General features: G+C 35.0%; 1 protein-coding gene across 8 annotated transcripts in view; it reads right to left on the bottom strand.

The window, feature by feature from the left end:
• Positions 1-18,679, bottom strand: part of ADGRL3 (adhesion G protein-coupled receptor L3) — an 854,829-nt gene that overhangs the window by 60,846 nt on the left and 775,304 nt on the right. For all 8 annotated transcript variants that reach the window (XM_078001870.1, XM_078001869.1, XM_078001868.1 and 5 more), the window contains 2 exon segments: positions 18,410-18,476; positions 16,512-16,603 (listed from right to left, as the gene is read on the bottom strand). In XM_078001870.1, the coding sequence (XP_077857996.1) occupies positions 16,512-16,603; positions 18,410-18,476 (159 nt within the window).

Here is an 18,679-nt window from a genome sequence, read left to right on the forward strand (position 1 = left end):
TCTCTCCATCTTTCCACTGCATTATCACCCAATTCATGTTCATACTTTCCCCCATGAGCAGCCCAGATACTATGACCATTTACTTTCTTATAACCCCTTTCCTCTTTAATGATTTGAAAAAAACACACACACATTGAGGTAGCTGAACAAGGCTGAAGAAAAAAAAAATGTGTTTTTTGTTGTTGTTTTTTTGTTTTTGAGATGGAATCTCGCTCTGTCACCAGGCTGAAGTGCAGTGGTGCGATCTTGGCTCACTGAAACCTCCGCTTCCCGGGTTCAAGTGATTCTCCAGCCTCCTGAGTAGCTGGAATTACAGGCGCCTGCCACCACGCCCAGCTAATTTTTGCATTTTCAGTAGAGACGGGACTTCACCACGTGGGCCAGGATGATCTCGACCCCTTGACCTCATGATCTGCCCATCTCAGCCTCCCAAAGTGCTAGGATTATAGGCACGAGCCACCATGCCCGGCTGTTTTTTGAAGACATGTTAAATTCCTAACAACTGTCTTTTTTTTTTTTTTTTTTTTTTGAGATGGAGTTTCATTCTTGTTGCCCAGGCTGGAGTGCAATGATGTGATCTTGGCTCACTGCAACCTCCTCCTCCCAGGTACAAGCGATTCTCCTGCCTCAGCCTCCAGAGTAGCTGGGATTACAGACACGTGCCACCACACCTGGCTAATTTTTGTAATAGACATGGGGTTTCACCATGTTGGTAAGACCATGTTGGTCTCGAACTCCTGACCTCAGATGATCGCCCTCCTCGGCCACCCAAAGTGCTGGGAATACAGGCGAGAGTCACTGCGGCACCCAGCCTATAACAACAAATTTCTAATGGCACTTAATATCTGAAATGCCAATCATACTTCCCCAGTGCATGTGATTTCCCATTCTCCATAAGGGATATTTCACATCTTTCTTCAATTCCAAACCTCTTTCCCATCACAACTCCCTCAGCTGAGTATTTCCTAGTTTCTTGAAAAAATGGAAACAATCTGACAGTGCAAATGTTTGCACTGTCCAGACCTGTCAATTTCTTGTACAGCACCCAAACTCATCCCCAGCTGCTGCTTCCTTTGATTTTTGCTTTCCATAATGATGTTTTTACATTTACCTCAGTGACTGTTCTTCCCAAGTCATCTTCACCAGAACAATATTCTTCTTGAGTAGTTTCACTCAGTAATTCACTTTACACACTAATAACGCTGAAATCCCTGTCTCTCATCCTGACAAGATTACTGTACGCTAAGACGCCTTATAATTGCATTCTGCTGGCCACATTTTATAGTTCATAATTTAAAATATTAACATAATCATAGGTGTTAAAAACAGGACTCTTAATGATCATCATTATCCAATCAATATCAGGATTAAAGCTTTTTGAGCATGCCCTAGAAAATGATCTAAACTGATATGTTTTCTGAAATGACAATCTCTTAAAAATTTGACACATTTTACTAGATTTATAGGTATGCAATTTGATGTGACAAGGAGTATATCTAAGAGTCAAGTAAATGGACAGTGAAGCCAGACTGTCTGTTGAAATCCTGGTTCTGGCACTAACTAGATCTGAGGTTTGAAGTGAGTTAATTAACCTCTCAGAAACCTCAAAGGATTATTGCAAAGATTAAATAAATTACCACATGTAAAGAACTTAGAACAGTGCCTAGCACACAGTAAAATGTCAATAAACTAACTATTCTTATTATTTGGCACACATTTTCCAAATAGACACAATATTTAAAATTCAAGTTGGTGTTTAATCAGGTGCAGAGATTACAGTTGATATGAGGGCAGAACCAGGGAGCACCTATCTTTTATTTCAGAATCTATGACTACGTTTTGAGTATGTGACTCAAAATACAATGGAATGTTTAACTTCAATGCCTCACAAAGTTTCACTTTATCTCCAAGAAGCTTTAAAAAGAGGCTGGTTTGAACTTGGAGGCCCAAATCTTTCAGTCTAACATCATTTATTTAAGTTTTCGCACAAAAAAATTTTTAAGTCAGCAAATTTTGGTCAATTTTCACACAAAATTATATGTATTAACACATATAATCATCATATTAAATAAAGCCCTCAATTTAAAATAAGTTGTGTTATTTTAAAGAAAGCTATGTTAGGAAAAAAAAATGTATTTCTAGTTGGTTTTTGTTATAGCATACAAGGCAAACTCCTAAAAACCACAAGATTATATTATCAAAGAGATTTAAGGCGTATTTCACTTAGCCTTTAGAAGAAATTGTATTTCTGCTTAAGACGTTTAAGAACTTTGACTTTAAGTAGTAACTAACTGGTTAAAAATCGGCTTATGTATTTTTAAAAAGTTATGTTCATTTTTCTTAAAACTGGATTCAAACAAAAAAAGATATGTTCAGAAATAATTAGAAAGAGATTTACTTGATACAGTTCCAGACATAGTATCCTAAAATATGGCACCTTCAGATTTGAGAAAACAGCAAAAGTGGGAAGGTCTCTTTGACATTGCCCTCACCCTTCTCCTCTGAAACAGACCATAAAAGAATTCTCTGACCTTTCTCTCTGAAGTAGATCATAAGACCCTTACCCCAGAGATAACCACCCTGTACCCAGAGGAAAGGAACATTTTTATCCTCTAAGACAGAGAGACACCCACAATAATCTGAGAATAAACAGGCCTTGCTAAATTCTCCTCAGTTTATTAACATTGAATCATAACCTTTTGTCTTCCAATCGTATTTCTCCACATCCATCCACTTCTTCATCAAACTTAGTAAAAAAAATTCTCAAGTTTAACTGCGTTCCTTGAGTCTCCATTTCTGAAAGCTCTAATAACATGTAAAACTTGTATTAAATTAATTTGTACGCATCTATCTTGTTAATCTTTAGTCATAGGAGTCTCAGCCATGAACCTAGTAATGGGTGAGAAAAGAAATTTTTTCTCCCCTATGGAATCAAATACTTTATTTTGGAATGTACAGTTCCAAATCCTATTTCTTGTGTAGTTGTTTAGGAGCTGAAACTGCACTAAAATAAATAAGTTAAAAAGTTTATGAAGTCATTTTAGGATATTTTTTAGTTTTACCTATAGCATATGAGATTCAGTTTTACAAGTTGGAACTAAATATCATTAAAGATAAGCACTCGGTTTTGAACTTTTATTCTAAAGTTTAAAATCCAAGGTAAATAAATAGCAATTACCTTTTAAAAGTGAATACAAAAGATAAAAACAGAGTAAGTTTTAAAAATTTTATACCCGAATCAGAAGTGGATTCTTTCACTAATATTTTAATGATACAAATAAGAGCAATTCAACATTAGAGTGAGTTCTACCTCATAAAGAATTTGCAGACAGATAAATTACAATAAGTAAATGTTCCCATTTTCATAAGACTTCATTAAATTTTCATTATGTAGATATAGCCACAGTAGCATATTAACAATAGAATACCAGACTTGATTTTTTAAAAACTGTTTCACAGCTCAAAAATATAGAAGGATAATCCTTTCAGGGAAATGACATTCTTATATTGTTCTTTCACAAATATGTTTTCGGACATAACGTAGGGTGAGATATTTTTAAAATAAAACGTTTTTATAAGAGTACTATGTATTCATCATACTAGCTTCTGAAAACTCAAGAGTGAAATGGTGTAATAAAAAATAAATATTTGTTCTTTGTACCTGATTCCTGGCACAGAGCTCCTAAAAGCCCTTGAAATCTCCCATGTGCCTTCTGCATACTAATGAGATGACTAGGTGTGTTGAGGGGGAAGGTGTGTGGCAAGGCGATGGCAGGAGGCTAGAGAGCTTCAGCATGGGGCCTCGTTCCCAGAATCAAGCTAACATTAAAAAGGCCGAATGAGGCCGGGCGCGGTGGCTCACGCCTGTAATCCCAGCACTTTGGGAGGCTGAGGCGGGCGGATCACAAGGTCAGGAGATCGAGACCACGGTGAAACCCCGTCTCTACTAAAAATACAAAAAATTAGCCGGGCGCGGTGGCGGGCGCCTGTAGTCCCAGGTACTTGGGAGGCTGAGCCAGGAGAATGGCAGGAACCCGGGAGGCGGAGCTTGCAGTGAGCCGAGATTGCGCCACTGCACTCCAGCCAGGGGGACAGAGCGAGACTCCGTCGCAAAAATAAAATAAAATAAAATAAAAATTAAAAGGCCGAATGTTCAGCCTCCTCTCCCCTCCTGCATAATCACTGGGGAAAAAAGGGGGGCTGGAGATAGAGTAGCCAATGTTTAATCAATCATGCCTATGTGATAAAACCTCCATAAGAAATTCCAAAGAATGGATTTCGAGAAGCTTCTAGGGTGGTGAAAACATCCACATGCCTGGGAGGGTGGTTTCTTGGAAAGGGCATGAAAATTATGCCTTCTCCTCCATACCTTGCCCTTGCATCTCTTCCATTTGGCTGTTTCTGAGTTATATCCTTTATAATAAAGCTGTACTTAGAAGTACAGCACTTTTCTAAGTTAAGAATTGTTCTAGTAAATTTTTTTTTTTTTTTTTTTTTTGAGACAGAGTCTCGCTCTGTCGCCCAGGCTGGAGTGCAGTGGCTGGATCTTGGCTCACTGCAAGCTCCGCCTCCCGGGTTTACGCCATTCTCCTGCCTCAGCCTCCCGTGTAGCTGGGACTACAGGCGCCCGCTACCTCGCCCGGCTAGTTTTTTTGTATTTTTTTGTAGAGACGGGGTTTCACTGTGTTAGCCAGGATGGTCTTGATCTCCTGACCTCAATTATCAAATTTGAGGGATGGTTGTGGGGACTCCTGAATTTGTAGTTGCCTGAGCAAAATGTGGGTATCCTGGGCACTCCACTGGCACCTGGTGCCTAAAGTGGGGGCAGTCTCGAGGGACAGAGCTGTTAACCTGTAGGGTCTGCGCTAACTCTAGGAGTTAGTTTCAAAACTGAATTGCATTGTTGGACACCAGTTGCTGCTGGAGCACTGGTTGGTGTGTGAAAAAAGGACATGTATTTGGTTGAGAAGTGGTATCAGAAAACACCATGCAAGCGCATAAAAAAGAAAATTTTAAATTATGCATAATCCTGACACTAAAACATTATCATTATTAACTTTAGTACATTTCCATTTAGTCTCCTTTTTCTCTATGTATAATCATTTATTTCTGACAAATAACAATGAGTGTTCATTTAATGTCCAAAAAGGTATATTACACACAGCTATTTTATAAAGTACACTTCATAAAATTTTATAATATATAACACTATATTTTATTTTTAGAAAGACAGTTAAATAAAAAATTATAAGGTATCAAAATGCATGCCTTATTATTGCTTGAAGGAAATGAATTGTGTTGCTTAGGTAATTTTCATTGACAAATAATTTTTCTCCAAAACATGTGATTTATTTAGTTTCTTAAATTCATGAAATTACACAACAAAGTTACTAAATGTGTTTTGATAACTAAATGATTTTTATATGTTAATAAAGCCTTTGGACAGTTGTATTTTCTAGAAAGCATATACAGTCATGTGTCATTTAACGATGGGAATACATTCTGAGAAATGTGTCCTTAGGCGATTTCATGGTAGTGTGATTATAGAGTGGTCTTACACAGACTTAAAGGATTTAGCCTACCACACATCTAGGCTATATGGTAATCCTTATTGCTCTTAGGTTATAAACTTGTATAGCATGTTACTGTGCTGAATGTTCTAGGCAATTGTAACACAGAAGTATTTGTATATCTAAACAAATGTAAATGTAAAAAAGGCACAGGAAACAAACAGTATTACAATCTTATGAGATCACCATCATATATGCGATTGTCGTTGGCTAAAATGTCATTCCGCAGTGCATTACTGTGTGCGTGGATATGTGTGTATATATTTCGATTATATATAAGCATATATATGTATGCTTGTACCTATATACACACACACGCATATATACATATAGATATAAATAGATTTTATAATTGGAATATTAATTTATAACCTGTACATATATTACTATATATTAATATCAAGGGGAAAAATAGAAGATTAAAACTTCATAATAATGTTATATTTGTCAATATTACATAATTTTTTTCTAGGTAAACGTTTTTCAACACACTGAATACTTATGATTCATGATAATTTATTGCATTACTTTAAAAGAAAACATCTACTGGTGAATAGGTTAGCAGGTCTCAGTCATAATTCTATCACATAAAGAAATAATGGTATTGTCTGCATCCTTCTTATCTAAGATCAGCCTTCACTTGTATACTGTATCCCATACTCTTTTGCCTATTCAAGTGTAGATGCCAGATCCCATACAATTTCCTCTCTCTTTCCAATATCAACTAATTATGTATTCTTACCAAATTAAAAGGAAAAGACTGTAACATCTCATACTGAAAAACAAACCAATTATTATCAACAACAGCAACCTCCTGAACCTAAGATCTCTGTCCACTACTACATTTCTCAGCTCTTGTTTACAGCAAAAGACTTGAAAAGATTGTCTTTACATGTGGTTTTTAACTCCTCCCCTCCCATTCTACCTTCACTCTATTCTAATAAATCTTCATCAACCACTCTGTCAAGCAGCCTTTGTCAAGTTCACCAAAGATCTCCATGTTGCTAAATTCAGTGGTCAAGTCTAAGTTCCCATCTCATTTGAAAAGCTAGATTCAGCTAGCTTCCAGGATCTGTAGATTTCTTCCTATCTCACGGGCTACTCCTCCTCAATCCAGTTTGCAGGTTCTACACTTCTTCTAAGATCTCTAAAAGTCGGAGTGTCCCAGGGTTACAGTCCCTAGTTCTCTTATTTTCAGTGTCTACCCTCAATCTCAATATCTTACCCAGTATCATGGGTTTAAAATAAAATCGACCCTGACCCTTTCTCCCAAGGTTGTCTAGGTCTGAGGAGTGGCCAAGGGGTGCAGGTTGGGAGAGGTAGAAAAACCTTGGACGTGTGGGGCACAGTGTCCACATACCTGTGCATGAGGCCCCACATGTGGTATCTAGCTGGAGGCAGCTAGATAGAGAAGGAAGACAGGCGGTGAGCCAGGAGCCATATCCTGGCATGGAACTCTAAGACATCAAAGGATTCTAAACTCACACTTGATCTTCCAAGTGTTTTTGAAGGTGTATCTATCACAAGAGGAGGTTAGGAGATATGTCCTCTTGCCCTGAGCTCTGCAAATGTTGAGACTGTCCTGTTCCCACAGCCCCTTTGCCAGACCTTTGCTTTTCCAGATTCCCTTCTAGCCAGGAGTGGTCATATGATTCAGACATGTGATGCCAGCAAGGGGCTTCTGAGGAATATTTTACACCCTGAACATGGGAGAGAAGCCCATGAGGAAATGCTCATGAGGAGAATCCCTTCTCTTATCTCTTCTTTCCTGCTTTTGAATGCAACCAAGAAAGGATATAATAATGCTTAGAGCTGAAGAAGTCATCCTTGGACCGTAAGATGACACAGTGCATGACAACAGTCAACATTCCAAGGATGATGTAAGAACTTTGGTCCTTGTTGACATTACTAAGCTTTTGAACCAACTCTAGAACACTTATCTCTGAATTTTAAGTTTCATACATCACCAGTGTCACTATGATTTAGGACACCATACTGGTCAGCATTTGATACTTCCAGTAGTGGCCATTCTAACAGAAACATACTTTATAGTGACTAGTGAGAGAAATCAGTTTGGCTGGAAAATCACCATTTCAATTGTTTACGATATCTCTATGCCTCTTTCACTGTTGTATTTTTTTCAAATCATCTCACTTTTATTTTCTTAATGTTTTAAAAGGAAATAAATAACTGCCATAAATTTTAGAAAACCAGGATAATTTGCTATTATAGAAAATAATAGATATATAAAGTGAAATCAATACTGAAAATAAATAAAACATGAGTAACACTAAAAACAAAAAAATAAAATCTATACATTGATGATTCCAAATTGTATCCTCAGCTTTCACTACTCCAGCTTCCAACTCAGCATCTGCACTGAGATATTCAGCAAGTTATCTTACAAAAAAATAAATAAATAAATCTGTTCAACCCCCAAAACTGATCCCTCCACAGTTTTCCGCATTTCGGTAACAACCATTCACTGTTCTAGAACCTCAAGCCAAAAACCTTGGAGTCACACTCCACTCCGTTCTCTTAGAATCTACATAAAAATGTAGGCTGGGCTGGGCGGCTCAGGTACTTTGGGAGGCCAAAGCAGGAGGACCACCTAAGGTCAGGAATTCGAGACCAGCCTGGCCAACATGGTGAAACCCCGTCTCTACTAAAAACACAAAAAAATTAGCTGGGCATGCTGGCACATGTGTGTACTCCTGGCTACTTGGGAGGCTAAAACAGGAGAATCCCTTTAACCAGGGAGGTAGATGTTGCGGTGAGCCAAGATCACACCATTGCAGTCACTCCAGCCTGGGCAAAACTCCTTCTCAAAAAAAAAAAAAAAAATATATATATATATATATGTATATATAATGTATGTATATATATATAATAAATAAAAACTAGCTAATTCTGTAAACTCCATCTTTGAAACATATCCACAATTTTCATATTTCTCATTTGTTGAATAAATTAAGAAATAAGGATCAAATCAAATCAAAGTTCATACATTAAAATTAAAATCAAAATATATGAATAATATGGAACACAAAAGTTAATTATTATAACTATTCTCAGATTTATTCTACTCTTATGAAATCTTACTCTTCACTATTTGGGGGAAAAACTACAGTCTTATGAATAGCTAGTTTAGATTAATTCAGATTTTTAAGCATTTCCTTAGACTGATTGCACATTTCTAGTGGGATATAAAGGTAATCTGAGTCTAAGCCCTATATAAAGAACAGAGAACCTGCTAATTTTTATGTTTTCATTATGAAGAAGACATTTTCCCCTTAGATAGGTTTTTAGACTTTCTCATCCTTAGATAGCACTTGACTCTCCTATATCTGATAGAAACCTAATTATTTTGGGGAAAAGTGAAACTATAATTTGACCTCAAGGTATAATGGAAAACAATTCCAGTGTGCCTATGGCAGTCATCCTTCAAACCAGTTTTCTGAAATGTGAGCTTCCAGTCGACGAAATATGTTAAATACACTTATTCATAAACCCTGATTCATAGGAAGATCATATGGGAATTTTAATGCATTTTAAAGAAAAGCCTAAAAAGAGAGCAGTCCTTTTACATTTCAGAAAACTTAAAACTATAGCCTAAAATAAAGGATACAATGAGACTGACAATAACACTTGCAGAATGCACAGTTTTTTGAATCAGTGACTAAAATTCAGTTTTTAAAGAAGTGATTGCTAAATGCATTTAAATGCTAAAATTAAGGCAATCAGCAAAGGACCCACTATTACCTTAGAAAAGTCTTAACTTGTCTGAAGCAAGTCTAGTAGTGTCATTAAAAAATACACAAAGCTCCACACAATGTTGTTTGGATTGTACTACTCTTTAAATACACTTGGATCGCTTATTACATCGTTATGGTGATTTCTAGTAATGTTTAAACATAGATCAAAGAAATAGAGGAAGATAGAAAAAATGGGATAACAGACAAATTATATTCACTTTCAGAATTATCTTTAAAAATGATTCTATCTTATTACAATGAATAAAATAAATTTATTATTGGTTCTAGCTAATTCTTAAAACTAAAGTATTCATAGTATACATGGGCATTCAGAAGTATATTTGGTTTTTAAAATTTGGGAAAATACATCTTCAGTATAGCATGTTGACCTAATAATCTTTTTACAAAACGGGTAACAGTTTTTACACATACTATCTCTACATAGTTAAAATAATTAGAAATCTGTAAAATCTTGATTTTAATTGAATAGCTTTGATGGTGAACGATAAACCATGAATAAAATCAGTTGTATAGAGATATAAGCTAATATTTTTAAGTTTGCATAGATGATTTTGAGCTTCCTTCTTAAAAATAAAAATCAGTATATCAATATTTTTATCAGTAACTAGTATTTTGAGAATAAGTTCTAAAAAAAAATTTCCTCAAAACTCATCCAGAAAACTCTGCAATTGATGAAATTTTTACTACACAACTCAGAACTAGATTTACTGTTCTCATAAAGGCTTAAACTTTTAAGTTATTGCTTTGACTATAGTATAGAGATGAGATAATTTTAGAAAGTAGGCTATATATATTTATTACTTTTAACATATTAAGATGAAAGTTTTCATAAGTATATTCATTATATTAATATGAAATTGAAAAATTAAAGCATTAAAATATTTTTGTGATATTGTTGTATTTTTCAGGAACATGTCCATTTGGTTTTCTGCCTTTACTTTTTTAAACCTCAACCACAAAGTACTAATATAATACTAATCAAGCTGAACGTAATTCTGACTTAATTGTTTTTACTAACATTTAGACACATGTTTCTCAAAGTAAAGGTTATCTTCTTAAGAAATACAATAAGTTATTATGGGTACTGGTAAGGTATTTTGCTATTCATCCCTGAAGCTATTCAGAAGCCTTCTTAGATTTCTTAGCATTTGGCAGGTGTCCAACCTCACTGAGAATACTTTTTTTTTTTTCCTTCCAGAACTAAGAACAAAACTAGCTATTTATTAATCAAATGAGCATTCCACCCCTGGAGCCAATTCTTTCATAATAGGATAAGTTTGGCTTAAAAAAAGAAAGGATCATATCAAGCATAATTCTTCATGATACCATATGGTAAACAAAGCCAGTCAAATTCTAAAGGGATTTTGATAGAGGCTGAGCAAAGCTTCACCATTAAAAACACAAGGAACCAAAGGCAGCAGGGCATTTCCATACAGAGTGGTTAAAAATACTCAAACCACCCTGTATGGGCAACAAATTACATGCTGTATTCTTTACATATGTGATTACATGTAATTATCACAAAGCTCTATGAAACAGGCATAATTATTCCCAATTCAGAGGAGAAAGTAAGACCCAGACCGCTGATGTAACTTGCCAAGGTCTTGTAAACACTACAGGACTGAAGAGAAATTCAAACCCAACTAAGTTGGACACTCAAGTTATTACTCCCCTTGACCATTATGTATTCCTTGACAGTTAGGACTAGGGAAGAAGAAAGGAAAGTAAAAGTTATATCTTTAAACAAATACTTGTTTAAACCATCTGACAGAGTCTTTGCCAACCTATCACTCATATAAAACCTAAGGAGAGAGACTAGAAATCAGAAAACATGACCCGGTGAAATCCTAAGTCTTCATGCAGAAGTCCGTTGATGAGAAGGGGCAAAGGGACAGATACAGAAAACCAAAGCCTGGGAGATTCTGTGTTCCCTTCACTTAGGCACCAATGTTCTTTCCTACGTCTTAAAACGGCCACTATTTCATTTTTTCTTCAAAATAACTTGAGATGTTATTAAACAAATTATTTTGAAATACAGTTGTTAATATTTTTCAATAACAGAAATGGGTGATTAGAGAAACTATCCATTTTTATTTTATTTTATTTTATTTTATTTTATTTATTTATTTTTTTTTTAGAAGGAGTCTCACTCTGTCGCCCAGGCTGGAGTGCAGTGGCGCGATCTCAGCTCACTGCAAACTCCGCCTCCCGGGTTCCTGCCATTCTCCTGCCTCAGCCTCCTGAGTAGCTGGGACTACAGGCGCCCGCCATCAGGCCCGGACAATTTTTTGTATTTTTTTAGTAGAGACGGGGTTTCATCGTGTTAGCCAGGACAGTCTCGATCTCCTGACTTCGTGATCCGCCCGCCTCGGCCTCCCAAAGTGCTGGGATTACAGGCTTGAGCCACCGCGCCCGGCCCCATTTTTATTTTGAAGGTAAATGTCAAGAGAGTTCTAAAGTCTCCTCACAAATTAAAGTTTCACATGTCATAGTACTTCAGCCATACTGTAAGTTAATTTTGTGCTGGTAACAATTCAATAATAGTTTTATTCATATTTACATATACTATTTTTTAATTAGGTTAGAGTTTTGCTATGATAATTGTAAGCATTGATTTTGACCTGTCAGAAACTCAATGAGAATATTCAAATGATTGGAATTCTTTCCTCTAACTATAATTACCTATTTGAATGAAAAAGAGACAAAGGACAAGTAAGCAAGCAGCAAATAATACAGACAAGTATTATTTAATTTTAATTACTTTTTTAGTTAAATCCAAGAATTAGCATACCTCAGTTCCCCTGTAATCATATTACCTATATTACCTCACTCTATTTTTTATTATTTTTTCTAGAGAATTCATTAATATAGTAACAAGCCAACTAATTAAATGTTCTCTATTAACATCAAAAGGGGTTTTCTATGATGACTTGCAGTAAATTTAGAATTTAAAAAAGTTAATTTTTAAGATAATACAATAATAATTCAATTAATTAGGATAAGCAGGAGTCAGCCAGTCATAGTGTTAGGGAAATGAAAGTCAGTAGAGAAACAACAGAGGTAAGATCTGAGGCAAAAGAGAGCATATCTAGAATGGCCAGAGGGCCAAAATGCATAAAATGAAGCTGAAGAAAGAAAAGGGCAACTAGATCAGGGAGGTTTAATGGGCCTTGGCAGGAAGTCTGACCTTTAGTTCAGAGTAATGGGCTCTTTTTGAAGAGTTTTACCCCAGAGTGTTGTATGAATGGTTTTAAGTTTTTCAAGAGATCTGTCTGGTGAAGGCAGGGGCAAGAATTGATGTGGGTAGAGAAGTTAGGAGACCACTGCAGTGATTCTGAAGATGATAGTGGCTTAAAGAAAACAGTGCCAGTGAATATGGGGAGAAGCAAACACATTTTAGATAAAGGAGATATATGTGTGTGAAAGAACGTGTATAATCAAAGCAACGAATACTTGGTAACTGAATGAATGACTTGTTTTAGAAAGACAATGACTTCCAAAGGGCCTTACGTGGTGATTTTTTATTCTTAATACATTGAACAAGGGGACCTGTCTTGTTCACCATTTTACAAAAATTTTTGAAAAATACAAGTAAACATTAACTTTTATGCTTTCCCCAATATACTAAAAAAAAGTTTTCCGGATAAATGATGCTTATATCTTTAAAGCGAACACTTTCACATTTCCTATACCATTTTGAATACATATTATACAGAGCTTTATTCTTGTTAAAAAAAAAAAAAGCCAGATTTTCAGTTTTAGTTAATGTTCAACATCATTATTACTCTTCTTAACTCCTTTTTTCCTTATAAATTATGCCCTGCTGATTTCTTTACAACCACTTCTTAAACAGTTAATATAATGTATTTTAAATAAAATGAAATTTTCTTCAGATTCTGGAAAACATTAAGGGATATTTTCTGGAGATATCTTTCTCGTTGTTTTTCTTCAACATGTCCCGTTATCCTGCCAAAAACTATCTTTCCTAACTCACTGAGGAGACTACGCAGAAATCCCTCAATTCACTGCGCTACCGCAGTTCCACCAACATATCTGCATCACACCTATCATTATTTATTCCATTCAGTCTCAGTGGAAACGGATCCTCCTGCCTGGCTTCTTTTAGCTTACTGGACAAATGTCCTTCCTGAAATCCAATGTAGAGGAATTGCTCTACCACTATCCTGGATCACATTCTCTACACAACCTCACATCACAACTATAACAGTAATTGTCCTTTCCTATATTCTTAATTTCTTTATCACTGGTTCTTTTCCATCAATATATCCATATTCATAATTCTTTCAACTTAAAACCATCCTAGGCCAGGTGTAGTGGCTCATGCCTGTAATCCCAGCACTTTGGGAGGCTGAGGCAGAAGGATAGCTTGAAGCCAGGAGTTCGAGACCAGCCTGGGTAACATCATGAAACCCTATCACTATTAAACAACAACAACAACAACAACAAAATTAGCCAGGCATGATGGTGCATGCCTCTGGTTCCAGCTACTAGGGATGCTGAGGTGGGAGGATATCTTGAGCCCAGGAGGTTTAGGCTGCAGTGGGCTTTGATGGCACTACTGCACTTCAAACTGGGCAACAGAGCGAGACTCTACCTCTTGAAACAATAAATAAATAAATAAAAATAAAAACAAAGAAAAAAAGCGCCATCCTCTATACCCCTTCTAACAACTACCCAATTTCTCTCCTTCATTTACTAAATTTTTTAAAAAGCATCATCAAAGGTTTATGTTCTTCTGCCCGTTTAATGGTCAGGTATATTTCATTATTATACCCATTTCAAAGAGAGGAAGACTCAGGAACATTAAGCACTTTCCAAAGAATATAATCTAGAAGGCAGTTTAGACATAATTGAATTTAAGATATTTTCATTTAAGGCTTTATTTGCTTTGTAATATAAAACTTGATGCTACCAATGCCACTAAATATAATTATTGATTTTTTCATGTTTAATTATTTTTCCAAACAGTAATACCATAAAAATTCATCCACATTATGTAAAAAAATACATATGAACATTATTCAAACAAATTGATTTTTAAAATATGTGACAGTACTAAATACAAATCATAAAGTTAAAATTAAGCAAAGGCTTTACCTTTTGTTGAATTAGACAAAAAAGTTAAAAAGAAAAAAACAGTTACCTAAAAAGTATACTTGAAATATAGGACAAAGAATGATCCTTTTTGCCAATTTATAACCTAGTGTTACATAAATGTTAAAGTCTTATTCCCTTATTTCTGCTAGTATTTAAATATATAATATAAATAATAAATAAAGTGTTACTTGTGTTTTACTTTATACTACAAAGTAGGTGCAAAGATGTAATTTGTGCTAAAGTGGGTAAAAGTACAATATGATAAATATATTTTATGTGCCTAAATTGAATATGTGCCAAATTCAATTTCATCAGAACAAATAGTCTAAGAAACCAACACTGTACTTCAGAAGGACAGTTTAATTGTATATAATTAAACAATATGATGACTACTAGCTCAACTAAGTAATATTGAGAATTACAAAAGGCTATCACTCATTGTAGATAATTTCTATTTTGCACCACTATGTTTTAATTTTTCTAATTCCTGGGTTATCCTTTTTATTTAATGTAGATAAATAATTCCTTCAACAAAATTAACTACTTAATGTCAATACACCTTGGGCACTAAAGTCTTTAATATGTTACTTTATTCTGTAAACATTCATTGAGGGTCTACTATGGGCCAGGAACTGTCAGGCATTGAATGTAGAAAGATGGAAAATGGGTGACATAATTGCTATCTGAGGTAGTTCAAGGAGAATGTCAGTAGCACAGAAAAGTCACAGATTACCTCATGAAACTTCTGAAAATACATTCATTTAAATAAAAGCATTTAACAAATATAACACTAGCATAAGCAAATTATATGAAAATGCAATTCAATATATCATATCTTAATAACTAATATGCATTTAAATATTACTATCTTTCTAAAATATGATACATTCCAAAGAAACAATATTTTTTTTGTTATATCAAGGATTGCAACTATTCTTCTTTTCAGAAAATGTAAATCAGCTACGTTTTTTTGCCCACATAAAGTACTACTACTGTTGAAAAGTAATGTGAATGTTTTCATATTTCTGCATGGCAGAACTTCCTGAACATATAAAAGTAGATCTTGGGATAAAGAAGAAACTTTCAAACTTGAGAGATGATTAAATAGATAAAGACTTCTGGAGAGATTTAATTTTGGCTCCCAGAAGGTTAAGCGTTAATATTTCAAGGGGAGGTAAAACGTAGAGCCATATTTTTATATTACAAAGTATCTGTTTACATTAGGAAGGTTTCTTTATTTCTCTCCGAAGATGGCAGCCATGTAACAGCTCTTATATAAATGCCCAGATTCATAATTCCAGGGTTCCTCTTCTGTGATGTAAAATTCCCCTTTTGGTACTTGTAGGTACCATCATCTGGCTCTCATCACATTGCTCTGGAGTGAGAGGAGTGTGAGGAAGTGATGTGGTAATTGCTCTAAGAAACAATAACCTGGCCAGGCATGGGGGCTCACACCTGTAATTCCAGCACTTTGGGAGGCCGAGGCAGGTGGATCATCTGAGGTCAGGAGTTTGAGACCAGTCTGGCCAAAATGGTGAAATCCTGTCTCTACTAAAAATACAAAAAAATTAGCTGGGCGTGGTGGCGGGAGCCTGTGGTCCCAGCTACTTGGGAGGCTGAGGCAGAAGAATCCCTTGAATCCGGGAGGAGGAAGTTGCAGTGAGTTGAGATCGTGCCATTGCACTCCAGCCTGGGCAACAAGAGGGAAACTTCATCTCAAAAAAGAAAAAAAAAAAAAAAAAAAAGAAACAAAAAAACAGAATAATCTGTCCTAAATGGAAATGTTGTGTTTGTTTTCAGGACAAAATGAATATATATATTTAAAATTTATCATGTTCCAAATTAGAATTTAGGAGAAAAAGTATCTTTGAAAACAGAACTTTATTATACTTATTTTCAGGCAGATCAAGTCACTTTGATAGTCAATCAATAATCTTATTCAGCAAATTCTTTATCTTTTTGTCGTAAGATTTTGGTATAATAGAAAGGATAGTTTGTAGTATAAATGTAAGGCAACCTATAGAAAACAAAAATAAAAATCACTTACTTGATGTTATCAAGACAGCCTGATTCAGGTTTCAGTATAGCAGTATGATGAAACATTTTATATAAAGCAATCCCAAGGAAGATTACATTAAGCTGGAATGCAAAAGGTAGTGTTATGTAGCATAATTGGAGTAGGAAAAAAAAAAAAAAACAAATCTATTCTCTGTAACAGATGAGTTGTTCTGGGAAATTAGGTCTCAGTACACTTTTAAAGGAATTGGATCATAGATGACTGCCTAGTGTTTTAGTAAAGGCAAGAAGCCAGCTTTGAGAATTGGGATACTACTGAGTTACAAAGCACTATCATGCCTGCTATGCCAAATCACACAAATACAAAATCAGCATCAGCTGGAATGATGCTGTGGAAATTGTGAAACAATTCAAAGTCTAGTGTATGTCAAAACAAAAACAATACTTTTTTAGGTGTGTTACTATTTCTACACTCTGAACATTTATCTAAATTTATTGTTTAGTGACACATTTTCAAATACTGTATTACAAAAATGCAAATACTAAAATCAATATATTTTTGTGTAGCTAGTTCAAAAGGATTATAAAATGTTGGTTAAATTCTGATGCTACAATAAACTAAGACTAAAGTAAAGGGAACCACCCGTGGTATTGCCATGTCACTGGAAACACAGAAAGCATAAAATTTAAAACAAAACAAAACAGAAAAACAGAAAGCGCTGATGTAGACTTCATATATCACATACAGGTAAACTGTACAAAAACCACATAGTGAGTTGCCCTTTACCACTTGATTAATTTATATATTCCACAACTTGGCAATAAAGGCGCTCCTGAAATTCTCTCAAAAATACATGTTCGCAACACTTTATCAATCATCCCCAAATCCCAAAAGTCTGCAAAATGAAAGTTATTTAAAAAAATCCATTCAGTGACCAAAAAGCCTAACATGAAGTAAATCTATGTGGTGGGAAAACCTAATTTGAATTGACATAAGGCTGTCCATGGTCTTTCCACTATTTGCTCTTACTTTTCCTTTTTTTTTTTTTCTCTGTTGAAATATTGTATTTGATTACAGACTGCTGCCTAGTCTCCACTGTGAGTATTTGTTGATGTATTTGATTTTGGGTAACTGCCTATTCCTCAATAGGGTTATTGTATATTATGCAGTGTATGTACCATATTATCTTTCCAAAGTCTGAAAACTTACTGATTCCAAAATACATCTTGTCCCAAAGATTTCAGATAAGAAACTTGAGACCTATATTTATCCAAAGTCAGTAGGCTAACATTTTATTCACAAAATGGATAGCAAATTTGTATTTTTAAAATGGTAAGTATATAAGCAATTCTACTAACAGTTTTATCGAAATTAAGTTAATCCATTTTTGAAATCAGAATATTATGGATCTAAAAACAGAAAAGGAAGCATGATTCCAGAATGTATGCCTAATGTGATTGTGCCATTCTCAAGTAAAGTGTTAAAGTTTTGCTTTTAAATTTTAAAGTTTTCAAGATTCATTGAAAAAACAAAGCTGATAGGAACATCAGGTATTTTCCCACCTTTCTAAGTTATATCAGTTCCCAATTCAAATTATCCAAAAGAAAAATAATGGAAATACACTGTTGTCAACCTTAGAGTTATCCCTGTTCAACTATCTATGAAACCAAATGGATTATGTTGGATTGGACCCTTGAGTAGCTCCATAAGCTTTTGCAAATGCATATTTTCTTTCCCACCAGTTTTGATTAACTATTTTACAACATAAAATAGACTATAATGAGTGTTTAATTGCTTGAATTATGTTGGGTCAAATAAGTACATGCTTTCCCCAAATTAACCTCTGTAAATTAAAGACAGTCAGAACTGGGATAGTGAAAGTTTTATATCTTGAGCTGGGAAACACATAGTTAATTAGGAATTCTTACCATAATTATCAAGGTTGCTGGTCCTATAAAACTCCAAATGAAATAGGTGTCAAGTCGGAGCCAACATCTGCAATGAAACACAAGGGAGAGAAGGCATTCAAGGACTGGGTATGGGACATACATCAAGAGTGAGCAAGTGACAGAGAAGAATGTGAGCTGCAAAGCATTCCACTGGGAGACAGGAAATATTACGTTGCTTGTTCATTTAAATGCTGAATTATGTGCTCAATTTCTGACAGCACTATTGATGGAGTAAGATAATTACCCCTG

The sequence above is a fragment of the Macaca mulatta genome, chromosome 5, assembly GCF_049350105.2.
Source record: "Macaca mulatta isolate MMU2019108-1 chromosome 5, T2T-MMU8v2.0, whole genome shotgun sequence".
NCBI lineage: Eukaryota > Metazoa > Chordata > Mammalia > Primates > Cercopithecidae > Macaca > Macaca mulatta.